The following is a 17,377-nucleotide window of genomic DNA, read 5'->3' as shown; positions in this document are numbered from 1 at the left end:
GATTTTAAACTCTTACCATTCCACACTAACAAGCTTGAGTTCAATGATTTGTGGCTGCTGAAAGCACATTTATTAATCATTATTAATCACTGCTGAATGAGCACATAGCTGAAGGCTATGAGTTGAAGGAACTTCACTAAAAGCAAAGGTTTACGAACATAACGAGTACTCCCCAGGTGCTTGCTGAACCTCTCGGTCTGAAGACTGAAGAACACGCTCTGGACTACACACCATTACCAGACAGACAACACCATTATTTTTAGAGTTCAGTTGCAACAAAATTGGAAACTACATTGACTGTTTGAAAACAGGAGTAACGCAGGCATATCTGTCTTGAATATAGGTTGTCAGAAAGCACTCTCTTTTGGCTTGTTCAGCAATGTGCAAAACAAAATTGATTAAAGAAAAAAAAAATATAAAAACAACAGTAAAAAAAAAACTTGAGGATCTGATGAACTTTTCATGTGGGGTTGATTTGGAATAAAAGCTCAGTTTGCATCCTTGCATGTTGAATTAAGATTTGGTGCACTTTGAAATGATTCATGTCAGATTGATTTTGAATAAAAGTTCATCTTCAATTCGGGATTTTTGCTTTTTGTACTGCGTTTCAATTCTTTAACGATTAGGATAAAAGAAGAGGCAGAATACTGCAAACATGATAACAGGCACAACTAACATCAATAAACTAAATGTAACACTAAACTGACACACCACTCCTACACAAGCTAAAAAATGGAGCAACAATACAAAAAAACCTGCACATTTAACAGAACGGTGAAGCAACTCACCGGAACGGGAAACATCAATTATTATTATTGTTATTATTATTATTATTGTTATACAAACCATCACCTATCCATTTTAATAAGAGCAAACTTAACAATGCATATTACAGTTTACCGATTGTGACCAACATTTACATCACGTAGTAAACCGATACAAAACATACATGGCAGCGGACTTCATCCAAAATTATACAAGCTTAAAAGGCACCAGTCCGATGCACAGCACCATCTACAAACTTTGACATGCCTGTAGGTGTTAGCAGGAAGTTTTGTTTTAAGTTAATGTATAACAGGAAATTTTGGCTGGTATTAAATATGGCGGATTTGCTACATTGGGGGATTTTTTCATAGCACGTTCACAAAAAAAAAAAAGTCTCAGTTTTATATTTATGCTTTTAATTCCAAAAACATTTAAATAAATGTTTACTTAATTAAATATATGTCTGCTAAAACAGTACCTTATTTAAAGTAACTCGTTATACCATCTACAATGTAACTGCAGCAACTTGGGGAACAACAAAGTCCTTATAATCAGTTATAGAAGTTATCGTTCTTAAATGGCAGTTAATTTTAAAAACCAGTAAACTTTTATGATAAGCATTGCTGCCTCTCAGTTTTAAAACTATGGTTCGCAACATAACACAGTGGAACGATCACAGTACTACCATGTAGTAATTGTAGGGCAGTATTGCCATGTGTGAAATCTTTAAAAGCCGAAACAAAAATGCTTTTATTTGCTTCAAAAACATTTCAAACTGGTTAACAGGCTAGCAAAATCAGCCCAGTTTTATAAGGTGCAAAACGTTTAAAAAAAAAAAAAAAAAAAACAAACAAAAAAAACCACACACACAAAAATGCTTAACATAAAAAAGATCAGTCCTACTACAGTAACAGACACAGTTTACCCTGCCTCAGGGTTTCTGATCGCACCATCAATTCCACATTTTTTAAATCTATTGATGGAAATGTCCAGTCTTCAAGCAAATTGTCTTCATCACTACCATTTCTCATATCTATTTTGATATCCGACACATTATCTTGTCCAGCGCTTCTTTAAATCTGTTCTATATACCAGTCTGACAGAGGGTGGGATCGCCATGAGCACTGTATGCAGCCCTGATAAATAAATAAATAAAGAAAGAGGAACACTGAACCTTCTAATGCCCCCCCCCCCAACCTGGATACAGTCCATGCCCCTCAGTTTGAGATAAGTTTGTAAGAAGAGTACCACGAATATGCATGTCTGTGTCCCTTTCCTATTCTGTGTGTCCGGGAAAAGAAAGACAAAATGTTTTTGTTATTGACACTATTTGCTTGCAAGGAGTCTCCCACGAGCCTCTGTAACTCTTCCTACTGAGGTTCCCATAAACCATTACAAAATCCAAGAATGTCACAAAAAAAAAAAATTAAATGCTCCAACAAATATTATATTGAAATAAATAAACCAAATGAAGCATGGTTCTTTCATAAGAGTGCAAATCACTACAAACCCTATTTTGTTATATTACTATTCGTGCTTTTTTTTTTTTTTTTTTTTAATAATTATTTGAAATGTCCAATTGGAAATGTGCCTAACTCACCTATCAAGAGGACTGAAAGCAAACCAAAGCAACAGACATCACCAAGCTCCTGAACTCTGTAAGCAAGGAAGTCTCCGCATGTACTTTCTTGTCAATCGCCCGACAAGAAATTTAGTAATTCAGATTTTATAACTAAGCCAACTAAAGCCTTATTTGGCATGTATAATGTTCTCAAACAGCAAACAGCCTAATATGACTACACAGTTTCCTTGGAAACTACAACAGGGCATATTAAAACTTCATGCTACAACATTCACGAGGATTGCCTTTATAACACTCGGATCATTACTGAAAGGCTGTTCTCTGCACCGGTTCCATTGAAATTCATCACATCACTGCACTCCGCTTCACGCAAACCCCAAGAGAAGGAATCTTCTTCAGCTGTCAGTACCCCTGACTCTGCTTGCCCCTTTATCTATCACGACTAAATTTTTTTTTTTTTTTTTTTTTTTTTTTTTTTTTTTTTTTTTTACTTCAGGCATGACTGCACCTCAGGGCATTAGAAAATTCAAAGCAGTCAGTCTTCTTTGTTCTGTTCTGCTTCAGTCAAAGCCAACGACTGAAAGTTCAATACATATTTGAATAAAGTACAAATTATAGCCTGATAGCAACTGGACTAAATTATAGTTCATTTAAAATCACGTCACCTTGAATTCACTGTGCTTCAATTCAATTTAAAAAAAAAATAAACAAATAGTTTTGTTTTAATCATGCTATTGCCCTGTTCTGAGAAAATCCAGCCAGAGTAGGAGGGTGGCTTCACTTACCAAGTCTATTACAACTCTAAGGCCTTTCTCAATCTTTTTGGAATTCTTGGGTTTGAAAGCATGTTGGCCACTACCCCAAGCTTTGTGTTGTCTACAAATCTGATCTTAATCAATCTAAGTGATTGATGTAGGTTAGAAAACAACAAATGTGCAAACATGGAACCCTACGGTACCACACTGAGTATGTTGTGCCTCAGTTAGAGAACTCCCCTCTTACATGTACTATCTGCTTCCTAAATTTATGTATCCACTTGCATGTATTTCCTTGTATTCCCAAATATTGCAACTTCAGGATTAGTCTCATGTGTCATTTTATCAAGTTGAAAGTTCAAGTACACTGTCATAGGCTTTGTGTCCAGCCTTTCAGTGACTTCTTCAAATAAGTCTAAGAGGTTAGTCAAACAGGGCTGTCCTTTTCTGCATCCATGTTGACTGTCTCCTATGATACCGCTGGTTTATAGTTTAAATCAATAGCCCCATTACTGGCTCTTTAGTACACTTCTCAATAACGTGTTACAGCTTACGCTGGATTTTCTCAGGTCGCATATTTTTTCTAGGAATACTTGTAAACACACCTGAATGACTGAATCTTTTATAAAAGATACATTTTCTTCTATGTACATGGAAAAAAAAAAGATAATGTGTACATACTTTCTATTCCTTGGCAAATGTCTTTACAAAAGCTTAACCTTGTAACAAAAGCAGCTGACTGGTACACTTACAAAACACATGTGACTTTCACAACGATGCAACCTGCTTGTTTTCCACATCCATTCATGATACGTTATTAGACACCTGAAATGATCAAACATGGTTCTCCTTTCTATAAAATAAATACTGTATCAGCAGTAAAAGTGCTATGGGTGTGCAAACATACAGTACAAGACATAGATTTCCTCTCACCAGACAGTACTGGTGATGTGACATTGTATTCTACAGTCTGTGGTTGTGTCCTCAAGTACAGATATCCACTAAATAATAAATTGTTTGCACCATACGGAAACCAACTTTGCTACAGCTCTAGTTTACTCTACCATCAACTTCGAATACATATTTTACAGTATGCAATTTATTACATTCAGCTACTAAATGCTCTTACTATTCTCAGAAATGAGACAACACCAAAACGGGGAAAAAAAATAAAAAACAGCTTGGTCCCCAAAAGTACACTCAGTAATCTTTCGAAAGCAAGGGGAGTCAGAGTTAATGCTGAACATGACCTTCATCTCTTCCAGCAATGCTTTGAGCTCTCATCCACCCATCTGTAAACCAATACCTGGAAGACACTAAATGGAAAACCTGCTTCCACAAATTCTCTGTCCATATGCATGTCCATAGACCCCCACTGTTCCTGGGAATCGCTCCTGGCAGCTGAGCAATTCAGACCTGGGATGTTTCCTGCATTACAGTGATTATGGCTGATGTTTCTTCCCTGATAAAGTAAATCCAACTGCTGGTCTTGCATTATGCAGGTAATTAACTCATGCGCCTTTGGGAATAAACAGTTAATGAGCATATTAAAAACAATGTTGCCCTCTGTGACAACAAACAGGTGGCTCCTTTAAGAGGTCTGCAGATCAACAGGGCCAAATTATAATTTGATGAATTGGAATCCTTTATAAGCTTTTGATGTTCCAAAATCTGCACAGGCTAAATGATCGTAAGCCCTGAAAAGAAGACTGAGGTTTACCTGGGGTGGAATATATAAGAGAGTATTAATTCAATATTGATTATCGAACGCAGTGGTCATTACCTGTAAATAACAGGCACTTAACTGGTGATGGCACTTAAAAGACAGACAGTTATTTATAGCTAATGACCAATGGTGGTGGCTAGAGCTTTTACTTTCTTTCTATCTATCTATCTATGAGGATATTTTAAAAATGTGTTTTTAGGTAATATTTTGTACTGCTGCACGGAGCTTGAAATACACATTGATTTTTAATGTGAGTTTCAAGATGCTAAAATCCAATTAGTTTTCGGGTTTCTAGCATAAATACTGCTCTACTCAGAACCGGAGTGTTTGAGACGACGCATAACATTTATAATGAGCTATAAAGAGCCTTCTAGCTGAGGAATTCTAGAAAGGGGTATCCAAGAGTAAAAATGCATTCGATTTGCAGTACCCCGGTGCTGGAGCTCAAAGTCTTATTGGGATGTTCTACTAGCTCTTAAAACAGTCTTACTCATACAGTACATTGAAAACCAAATCACCCGAGACAGGTGAAAAGCAACATGATAAATGGGTTAAAAAATGAGTGGTGCTCTGGGTTTTGCTCTTTTTGGGTTTTGTCTTCCTCCTTTGTCCTGATGTTGTGGCGAATGTGACTATGCTGCTATAAACCATCAGATGTAAGACCACAAGCCAGAGAAAACACACCATGTTCTTAAATAAAACTCGGCCACTCTGCTGTACACTGTCTTTGACATTATTTTTATAAATCGGCTGCACGATATTTCAGCAAAAGACAGAGGAGACAGTTTGGTCTAACAGTATCAAACAATTAGCAACCAAGAGTTACAGGGAGCTACTAGACCAGTTAGAGTTCTTTTTTTTTTTGGTGTTTTTTTGTTTCGTTTTTAAATCGCTCTTCTTGCACAGATTTCCAGGGTTTCCCAATTCTGGTGCAGGGGACCCACTGTGTCTTATTTATTTACAAAAATGACCATTGCTTAGAGTAATTATTTCTGCAGAGTTAGAAATACTGCCAATCAAGTTGAGCTTATTTAGCCAGAGTGTAGGTGTGTACTGTAGGTAACAGGCTTGGGCATGTCTAACAATGCCTACAGTGCCATGCATGCTGTCAGTACAAGATGGGATACATTGTACTTACTGTATTTAAAGCTGTGGTGAAGAATGTATGCTTAGGTACTAGACATGTGTTGTTTCAATAATGTTTGCTTGTAATGCAATCAGTAGAATGAATTATATGGAGGATGTTATTTAAAGAAATCCTTAATTACCTTTAAAAACAAAGTCTCTTTCTTATGACAAGTAGGCTTCCTCTAACGCATAGAGCCTTAGTGAAATACAAGCTTTTCAATCTGTAGAGAAAGCAGTGTTATGCAGTGGGGCCTCAGTGATACGGAAACTAAACATAAAATATGCTGTTTACATCCTAGCATTGGAAAGTATGAACATGAGACAGGCCTGCACACATATGCAGCTGTTTAAGGTAACAAACTTGAACAATGGCACATGGACATAAACACTTGCAATGCACACGCTGTCTCAGTCAGTGACAAACACAGCAACAAAAGGGACTGTACCTGTGTGAGCAGAAAGGGGGGAGTGTGGTCGAGGAAGTGCTGAAGACTGACCACTTCCTATGAGACTTTTTCTGTTGCTTGTCCTGCAGCTGAAAAAAAAAAAAAAAAGAAAGTATTTCAGGATATACAGCATCATGTAATTTACTCCAGGAAACAAGGTATGCCAGATTACTATACATATCATCCCCACAAAATATACAAGATAATGGGTTTGATTACTCTTTAAGAACGTTTATCTTTTTCATTTTTAATTCGCGAACATCAAATTCTAATACAACTTTTTTATTATTGATAAATATTGACAATGATATATTCTTGGTACACTAACGCAGGGGTTCCCAAACTTTTCTTTACCCGAGGCCCACCTGCAGTAGGCACTGCGGCCCACTATTAGCACTCCTTGGGAAAATGTCAAATTAAAAATATTTTATATGTTTAAACCTCTAACATTATAAATAAACCCAATCTAAACAATCCTTTATTCATTTGAATACACATTGTGAAAGACAAAATAAAACAATTTAACACACTTTAATTTTAGTAAATAAATAAATTGCAAAAACTAAAACAGACTTTTTCAAACCTTTAAAAATCAGGCACCTTTGTATAATTAAACATTTTAGAAATGCAGTTATTTTTCTTGGTCATCAAACAAGAAAGAAGTGCATGTCTCTTATTACTCCAATTCATAAATACCTGAACAGGAATCACTGTTGAGTAAAACCAGTACAATGTGCACAAAAACATAACTTCAATCCTAATTTCTGAACATTGTGTAACTATAATATCCAGCTGTTACCTCTCACGCTGAACTATCATGCAAAAAAAGACGAATGCACACAATACAGAAGGAAACGAGAGCCTTGAAGAACTTACTCCCCACCCCCACTATGTGTAACCAAATAAAACTTGCAAAATCAAATTTGTTGGCTTGCAACATCCCATTGAAAACATATATCAAAGTACTCAATATTTAAAATGTTAAGTTTTAAAAAAAGCTAATTAATTAGTCACAAAAAAGTATTCATCATATACATAAATTGAATTTTTAAATGAATGTTATAGTACAAAAGTTAGTATAAAAACATTTCTATAAAAAAAAACACAACATTCCAGCACCTCAAACTGAGCCCACGGTACAAATGCATTCCAACTCCTGTAGCTGCCTTTTTGTTATTTATACTTTTCAAAACATATTCTTTGGTAGCGGATTCGACATACTGTAATTTTATAAAATACACAACACACTGTTTACATCTGCCAGCAGAGCGATCACATGACCTTAACCTCCCTATTGTCAGAGCTCCCGCTCTACATCCCACCTACAGGTAGGCAATCTGTTAGCTCTGACTTGTGAATTTCTGCTTTGATTGACAGTCCGCCAATACTCTCTTGCTACACTTTATTGTCCTACAGTTTCAGCTGCTGCCGGCATCTGCATTTCCCTATTAATAGAAAAAAATACATAGAATGTAATTGCTCCCTCTGCCTCTTAATAAAAAGAATGAGATTTTAATACAGAAATTCAAGTAATAAAACAACATCTAACTTCCCCTGTTCAATTTCATTGCTATTACTATTTGACATCAATTAATCTTCTGAAAGGAAACTCACAAATTATTTGAAACAAAACAGCAAAACACTAAGTTCAAGCTGCACCCAATGTTTTGCATCAGTATATAGATTTCCAAGGCCTAGATTGTTTCAATAGTTAAGTTTCAAATATCAATGTGTGATGTACAGATTTCAATATATGAACAATATCTTCATTTAAAAAAAAATCTTGCTGGTTAAAAATGAAAGATTAACAGCTTGTTGAGCTGATGGTTTTTACAGTAATTAATTGAATCAACCAGAAAAAAAACACACATTCACATCTGTGTTTTGTTTCATAGAACTATAGCACCACAAGGTTTCACTTCATGTTGATATTCTCAATTAATGCTTTCTCAAGAGTAGAATAAGACACTGGAGTGAGAACAGGAAGTGTTTAAGTCTTCTGTCTATCTTTCCAAACCATATAGATGTTTTGAAACTGCACATGATTACAGGTCATTCCTCAAAGTTCAGTTAAACGGTGCCCGAGTCAATATCCCTTCATTTCCATGTGCCAAACAGTATGTTTACAGTTCACTTTCTATAGTGCTCGCTGTGAAGATCCTACCCACAAATGAGTCTGTTAAACTTAGTTTCAAGCAACTTCCACATATTTTATTATTATTTTTTAAATAAACAGGGTTTATTTGCTCCCTCATCTGCTGCTCTGCAGTAATTAGCATTCAGCACCCATTGTGATGCCAGTCTACGGTATACTGGTACCCATGTAATTCATTATACTCTTCCTTATTAATCGTCTAATTGAAATGTGCCTGGTATATAACCTTGGCTTGGTTTACCTGCATGTGAAAATCGATTCTACAGTCATGACTGTATGATGATGTCACCCGAATACATCATGAAACAGCAAAAGGACCTCCTTTTGGCAGTGCGACTTTAACAGCAGGGTCAATCGCTTTCTCACAATAAAAATAGCTGTAAAAACCCATGTAAACCGGAGCAGGAATCTTGTTTGTGGCCCACGAGATTCAACATTTCTTCTGACTTAAATCTCACATAATCTCCAGCAGAAAGGCCATACAAAACATTTATGGACTATTTTAACACTAGCACCACTGCAGTTCTACTCATACCTACAACCGCCGACGGCACTCGGTATCACGGTACATTTTAAACATCATCAATATTAAAATGAAATACAAACTATCGGGTACAACAAGTCTTATTCGAGCACATCATATCAAACATCCGCACAGCCGAAACGCCGTATTTAAAATGAACAATTAAACATAAAATGGTTTATTTTCTAACTTGCCACATAAAAAGCAGTATTTAAAAAAAAAAAAAAACCCTATAATAAACATTTCAAATTAAACTAGTGTGTAAACAGGTTTATGTACATGCAAAACTGTAAAAGCAAAAGTATTTTTTAATCTAAAATGAAAGTAACTTATGATTTATCCTGCATGTGTGTCACTCACAGCACACAATCCAGGTTGAGCTGCTGTAGCCTGCAGCTTTGCAGTTTTCTGATCAAAATATTTCTGGGGAAGCGCTGTGGCTAGCTTTAAGATGAATTCTACCTGCTGATATATTGTCCTTGTACAAAACAATGGAATTAATGGCTGCCAGGTCCAGTATAGATAACAGCCTTGTATAAAAATAAAAAAATAGAACACTGTAGGTTATATTTAATATAAAAATATGTATTGTAAAAGGCGGTTCTAGTGTTAATGAAATTTAACTTTTAGATGTTTCACAAACACACACACACAAACACACATTCTAAGCAGTAAAACTTGTACTTAATAGGAATTATATTTAATAAAATTGTGTGTGTGTGTGTTGGACAGGTAACCAGACAAACAAGTAGCTAATGTGCGGCGCAATTCAGAATGTGAGCAACAACACGTGAATTCATTTCTCTTTTTAAATGTTTTTATCTTCATGGCAACGCATGCAAGCACTCCTCACAATATTCAGAGTCGTTCTTTTCCTAATTACTAGGCAGACACAGACATTTAACTATCCCCTCCCCTAAATGACTATGCATTGAGTAATCTGCATTGGTACGGACGATTTTTTTTCCCCCAAATCAGAACTGCATAGCAACGCATTTCCTGAAAAGTACGGCAAACCCATCGTGAGATAAACTGTCATGAATTGTGCATGTAAACCCCGCCCTTGATGCTGCCACCACTTTGAATGAGACACTGCATTTACAGACGAGAGGGTCCTGTATAATTATTTGATTATTTCAATTTACTAATGAAGACATGAATACATTTTTTATGTAATAATAATAATGGTGCCTAAGAAAAGCATGCATAGTGCTTACACGCGTAACAGAAGTAAATCAGACAAAGCCTTTAGATTACAGCGGCTTCTGTATACTCTATAGCATGTCAAATGATTATCACTTACTTATACAGTACATAAACCACCAGTTTTGTTCTTCCTCACAGTATTTTCTACTGAAATAACCATTTTTGTGTCTTAGAAATAAATGGTTTAGTTCACAAAATAAAATACAACTAGAATGTCTTACCATATAACCGTCCTTTTCAACAGCCTGTGATATTTTGCATTTTCACTGTATTGTATTGCAGTGAGTGAAGTAAACAGAACTGAAAGCTGCCACTTCAAGTGCACAGAAGAATCAGAATAGGAACTTTCAATGAAGATATACAAAGTGTTCCACTAATAACATTTACAAAAGAATGTTTGGAACTAAACATTCCTGTCCACCAACATGAAGGCAGCATCTGACAAGCAGTGACAAGCTGCACTTTTTCTGAAGGCAGAGTCTGTGAATAGCAGCACAAGTTTAATTAATAACATGCTTACTGTACACAAACTAGATCCTCTTAGGTTTAATACAGTACATTGGACCTGATCAGATATAGTGCACAGTGCACACATTTAAAAAAGACGGCAAAAGCTTGCTAGTGTCTATATATAATTATTATTGGTATAACCAACAGTCTTACAATAACACACCTGTTATGAAATTGAAGCAACCTCTCAATCTATAAATGGCTGGTCACACAGCATTTGGGCTCCAACTGGCACCTAATGCTGTGTATCAGCACATCAGGCTTGTGGCTTCCATTACAGAGTCCTTAAGGACCAGCAGGAACTGGTGATCAACACAACCTGGTCAGGCACTGGGACCATCCAAGCAAAACAGACTGACTTGTATAATGGAAGTTCCAGTTTTATTATTATCTATTTTGCACAATTCTAATAACAACAACACAGTCATAGCAGTACATTATTTCAAAAGGGAAAGATTTCAAAGTTGTTGTTTTTTTTTTTTTTTTATATACAATCACAATAATGCCAGACCATTCAAGTCCTCCATAAAAAGAGGAAAAAGTCAAGAATCATTTACCAAGGATATCAAACTGCTACCCTACTACAAAGCTGGTACCCATGGATTTGGAAAACTGATACATTTCAGCCTGATCCTGGCATGTCATCTGAGAAATCACATTCCCTTGTAGCTTCATGTGGATGACCTCCACCACCTCTTGTATAGCACAGCTGACAATTCCAACCTGTTGTATATCTAGATGTCAGTCCACCTGATAGAATTAATTTCCTCTTGATTGCACACTGCATTTTACCTGCCCAATATTTCAGTCATAATAACAGAAGTGGAATTGTGTCATGCTCAAAAGGGTCAAAGCTTCTTTGGCATTTAATGATATTAAGGCAGTAAACAAAGTGGTAATGTAATTCCATTTCCTGTATAAAATGCACGTATTTTATCTCAACAAAAGTCTATGCCATTGTGGTTTTGAAGAAGGACACAAGTCTGTACTCCAAGAACAGTTTCTGTTCCAGGTCCTGGTAACATACAGTACAGAATCATAACCCACAAGTCCTCTTACACAAGGCTGAATGTCCACTTCAAATATTTACCCTTTTCATTGGTTAGAATACATCTACACTCCACTTGGGGAAGACTTCATCCAAAAATAAAGCACATATGATATTTCAATGTTTACAAAGATATTTAAAAACAAAAAACATAAATGCGAACAGTACGGCATTTTTGCCAAGAAGCATCTTCATGGAGCATCCTGTGTGGAAGACTGATTGAATATACCTGTGTGATGGGGTACACCCCGCTCCTGTGTGTGTATGTATTATTTTGTATTATTATTTAAAAACACATTTGTTTAGTTTGTAAAGACACAATGTTTTGTTATTGTTGTTTTGCAGCATGGATGGAGTTAAAATTCCCCACCCATGCTAAACTTGTGTAGAAGGTGACCGTCTCCAGATTAATTAATTTACTGCTAATTTGGAGACGGTCAAATGTGTATAAACCCGCAGCTTTGGCTGATCGAGGCTGGGTTGTCCAGAGGAGGAAAGAGACAAATAAGAACAGATACTGAATGTAAACAATTGCTATTTGTACTGGCTTTGAACCAGCAGGACACTTGTTCACGGTGTATCATCCGTTTTGTTTTGGCCATCGTGACGTTTATTTTGTACCAGCGTGTGGTTTTGTTTAACCTTTTTATTAATAAAATGCGCAGCCACGCTTACCTCACAATCCTGTGTGTCGAGTCTCTTCCTGGTCTGATGTCACCACAAAGCCATCTCTGTTACACCCTGTAACAGGAAATAATGCATGGCATAATAGCGATGCTTTACGGTTTGATTTAATCCTCCCCTTGTGGCAAACACAAGTCTGTATTTCTATTTGTTAACACTAGAACCACACGGTTATACTCATACCTAAAAGCACAACCGCCAGTCATTATGACGGTTTCATTTTAAACAGCAACATTAAAATCAAAGACAAACTATCGGATACAACGCAAAAGTTTTTTTCTAGCACATCATATCAAACATCTGCACAGCCGAAACAACGTATTTAAAATGAACAATTAAACATAAAAGGGTTTATTTGCTAACTTGTCACATATAAAGCAGTACTTAAAAAAAAAAAAAAAAAAAAAAAAAACTAATAAACATTTCAAAAGAAACTAAAAGAAACTAGTGTGTAAACCAGTGTGTGTGTGTGTATATATATGAGAGAGAGAGAGACACACACACACACACACAGTGGCTCTCAAAAGTATTCACCCCCCTTGGACTTTTCCACATTTTGTTTTACAATATGGAATCAAAATGGAATTAAATTAGGAGTTTTTGCCACTGATCAACACAAAAAAAGTCCATAATGTCAAAGCAAAAATAAAATCCACAAATTGTTCTAAATTAATTGCAAATATAAAACAGAAAATAATTGATTGCATAAGTATTCATCCAGTTGAGTCAATATTTGGTAGAGGCACCTTCGTTAGCAATTACAGCCATGAGTCTATTTGGATAAGTCTCTACCAGCTTTGCACATCTGGACACTGCAATTTTTGCCCATTCCTCTTTGCAAAATGCTCCGTCAAGTTGGATGGGGACCTTTGGTGAACAGCAATTTTCAACTCTTTCCACATATTCTCAATTGGATTGAGGTCCGGGCTTTGACTGGGCCATTCCAGGACATTGACCTTTTTGTTTTTGAGCCACTCCAGTGTGGCTTTGGCTGCATGTTTGGGGTCATAGTCCTGCTGGAAGATGAATCTTCTCCCAAGTCCCAGGTCTCTTACAGACTTCAGCAGGTTTTCCTCCAGGATTTCTCTGTACTATGCTGCATCCATTTTGCCCTCCTGTCTTCACAAGCTTTCCAGGCCCTGTCACAGAGAAGCATCCCCATAGCATGATGCTGCCACCACCATGCTTCATGGTAGGGATGGTGTTCTCAGGATGATGTGCGATGTTAAGCTTGCGTCAAACATAGCGCTTAGCGTTGAGGCCAAAAAGCTCTATTTTGGTCTCAAACCATAGAATCTTCTTCCACTTGGTCTCAGTCTCCCACATGCCTTCTGGCAAACTAGTTGAGATTTGATGTGAGTTTTTTTTAACAATGGCTTTCTTTTTGCCACTCTCCCATAAAGGCCAGTTTTGTGAAGCACCCGGGTTATTGTTGTCATATGCACAGTGTCTCCCAGTTCAGCCGTGGAAGACTGTAACTCCTTCAGAGTTGCCATGGGCCTCTTGGTGGCCTCCCTGACTAGTGCCCTTCTAGCACGTATACTCGGTTTTTGAGGACGGCCTGTTCTAGACAGATACACAGTTGTGCCATATTCTCTCCATTTCTTAATAATGGACTTTACTGTGCTCCTGGAGGATATTCAATGCCTTGGAAATGTTCTTATATCCTACCCCTGATTGGTGCTTTTGAAGAACCTTATTCCAGATTTGCTTTGAATATTCCTTCATCTTCATGATGTAGTTTTTGTTAGGAAATGTATTAACTCAACTGTGGGACCTCCCAGAGACAGGCGTATTTACCCTGAGATCACGTGAAACACCTTAATTGCACACAGGTGGACTCCATTCAACTAATTATGTGACTTCTAAAGACAATTGGTTGCACCAGAGCTTATTTAGGTGTGTCATAGCAAAGGGGGTGAATACTTATGCAATCAATTATTTATATCTGTTTTACATTTGTAATTAATTTTGAACAATTTGAAGATTTTATTTTTCACTTTGATGTTATAGACTTTTTTGTGTTGATCAATGGCAAAAACTCCTAATTAAATCCATTCTGATTCCACGTTGTAACAATAAAATTTGGAAAAGTCCAAGGGGGTGAATACTTTTGAGAGCCATTGTGTATAATATATATACACACACACACACAATGTACATACAAAACTGGAAAAAACTAAAGTCCTTTTTAATTTAAAAACAAAAGTAACATGTTTTCTTTGTACAAAACGAAGGATGGCTGATGGCTGTCAGGTCCAGTAGAGATAACAGGCTTGTACATAAAATAAAATAGAATATTGTAGGTTACATTCAAAATAAAAACAAACGTCAAAGTGACGGTTTTGGTGGTCCTCAGTAGAGGGATTTATATTTATAACTTATTTATATTTATGACTTATTTTTGCAATCCTGCCTTTCAAACGCTATCAGGGTATTTAATATATGTATTTCGGAAATAAGTCAGCAACGGACAACCACGTGTCTTTCACAGACACAGAGTAATTTAAAATTTAAAAGTGAAAACTATCAAAATGACTGCCGTGGCGGTTCTAGTGTTAAATAAGATTATACCATTATAGATTTGAAGCATTTGAAGCATATATGACGTACTATGCAGTATGTGAAAAGAGAAGCCACACAACTAAACACTTTTCTTGGTATAAGTTTTCATATTTTCTAAACGTATAGGTACAGTACCTCTATATACCGCATGAATGTTTTTTTCCTCTTTTTTTTTTAAAGCTAAGATAGAAAAAAAAATAACAAAAAAACACTCAATCTAAAATGGTCTACACCATACAGTACAAATACCAACCATGCAGCGAGTAGGACATGAGGCCATTTAGATAAACAATTAAAAAGCCAAATAAAATGTAACAAGTTAAGTCTACGAAATATAACAATACACTTTTCATCTCAAAAACACAGCAGAGTTGTACAGGTGCAAATTGGAAAGCGTCCATTTCCCCGAATGCGGCTGAAATCGATCATGTTGCTAAAAATTTTCCAGAGCAGTTCTTGTTTCGACCCTGCATCAGGCAGAGGTGACTTTGCTGAGCCCTTGTGATTTGCATCATAACGTTCCCAAAATAAAGATTGATTGTCACACTGAGTGAAGAGCCGATATTCCAGACACCTTCACAGCTCTGGTGCAACACTATTTTCATTCCAGTCTTCAAATGACATCTGCCAGTGAGAAGATCCCTGCTCACAAACAAAATGCCTTTTTGCAGCCCAAAATTGCTTCAGATGGGAAATAAACTCTGTTTCTCTGCTAAAGCCCACAGTAACTCAAATAAGAACAGGAGTGCGCTCATAATTCCACAAATAATCATTTTATTCATCCATGGTAGATATACTGTTGCCCAAAATACTATGTGACTACTGTGCAATTCATTTATTTCCTACACTTTACTGAAGATACACAGACTACTTTTGAAAATGCTGCAGACAACTTAACTAATGCAACCATTGCCTTGGTTCCATCAGTAATCTAAGAGGTAGAACACCATGTCCTCTCAATGGAAAATCTGACCGTACTAACACAGGGAACCAATATTGGCAAGACACACTCCACAATGTATGTAATGCCCAGATTATTTTTATAACCCGATTCAAGCAGCTGTCTTGGGAAACAATATGCCACTCTCTGTCTATGCTTAAACTAGCATTCAAACACAATGTTTTATTTTATTTAAATCACGCTCAATTGGACAGGACTAAAACTGGTCAGCCAAAACAATCTTCATTACATTAGATGTAGTTTACATTCATTTTAAAACAAAACGACACAAAACTGGGATAAGGCAGGGTTTTAAACCATACTTAAATAGGTAGCCTAAATTAAAAAGTAGGTTGCTTTGAAACACTGTACAGTATCTGGTAAAGAGTACTTCAAGAATTGGATAAACATGCATTACAATGTCTTAGGAGTAGTTTCTAACAGCAGAAGAAAAAAAAAACACCCTACAGCATATTAATTACGCAGTATTTAAGTGCTTCATTCATTGCACAAATCGTGCAGCTGAATCACCCACTCTGAAACAAGTTTCTGCACCGGATCTTGCGTTTGATGTCAGAAACTGTACAGTAGTTTACTAATAGCGCTGGTAAAAACAGAACAGGCATGGTGTCCTAACAGAAAGTACTGCAAGCCGAGGTCTGTACTAACATACCTACGCACTTCAGACAATAACAAATACAGCAGCATTCTAGCATACCAGTAACAACAACAACAAAGAAAAGGGGTCACTCAAAAGCAGCAGTTCAGTATGTTACTTTACTAGTATATTTCTACACATCTTGAGAGCAGTTCTTGTAGCTATTTGTGGTGTAGATGCAGATAAAGATTAGTTCTTAAGCGGGGCCTTATGATGGGGTACACCCCACCCCTGTGTGGTTTTAGTTTGCATTATATTGAATTGTGTTATTATTGTTTAAAATCTATATGGACACAGGTGTTTTAGGTCAGCAGGGAAGAATTAATTGCCTTTCCTGTCAAATCACTTGCAGTGCAGAATGTGCCTGGGCCCTATTGAATGATTAACAAGCAAATTGAGCACAGGCACAGCTGCATAAGAGAGGCAAGAATCTCACACAGGCTTGGGTTGTGCTCAGAGGAGGAGCGTAAACTAATATAACGACAATTGCTACTCGTGCTGGCTTCACACCAGCACGATACTTCTTCACTATGTTTGTCCGTTTGTGTTGGCCGCAGTATTAAATACTTAATACTGTGTCTCTCTTTCTGGTCTGATGTCACCACCAAGCCTATATGTGACAGGCCTCTTGTCCATAGCACTTTTGTGAAAGGGAAAGAGGTAATAATGCCCCATAGTAAATCAAA

The 17,377-nt window shown here is 36.7% G+C and overlaps 1 protein-coding gene across 5 annotated transcripts in view; it reads right to left on the bottom strand.

Moving 5' to 3' along the window:
- LOC121317012 (microtubule-associated serine/threonine-protein kinase 3-like) overlaps positions 1-17,377 on the bottom strand; it is a 103,229-nt gene that overhangs the window by 35,936 nt on the left and 49,916 nt on the right. For all 5 annotated transcript variants that reach the window (XM_041252545.1, XM_041252516.1, XM_041252526.1 and 2 more), the window contains one exon: positions 6,403-6,491. In XM_041252545.1, coding sequence (XP_041108479.1) covers positions 6,403-6,491 — 89 coding nt within the window. The remainder of the gene's footprint in view (positions 1-6,402; positions 6,492-17,377) is intronic.

Source organism: Polyodon spathula, chromosome 1 (assembly GCF_017654505.1).
Source record: "Polyodon spathula isolate WHYD16114869_AA chromosome 1, ASM1765450v1, whole genome shotgun sequence".
Classification (NCBI taxonomy): Eukaryota; Metazoa; Chordata; class Actinopteri; order Acipenseriformes; family Polyodontidae; genus Polyodon; species Polyodon spathula.
Note: the sequence above shows the minus strand (reverse complement) of the source record. Positions and strands in the feature narration are given on the sequence as shown.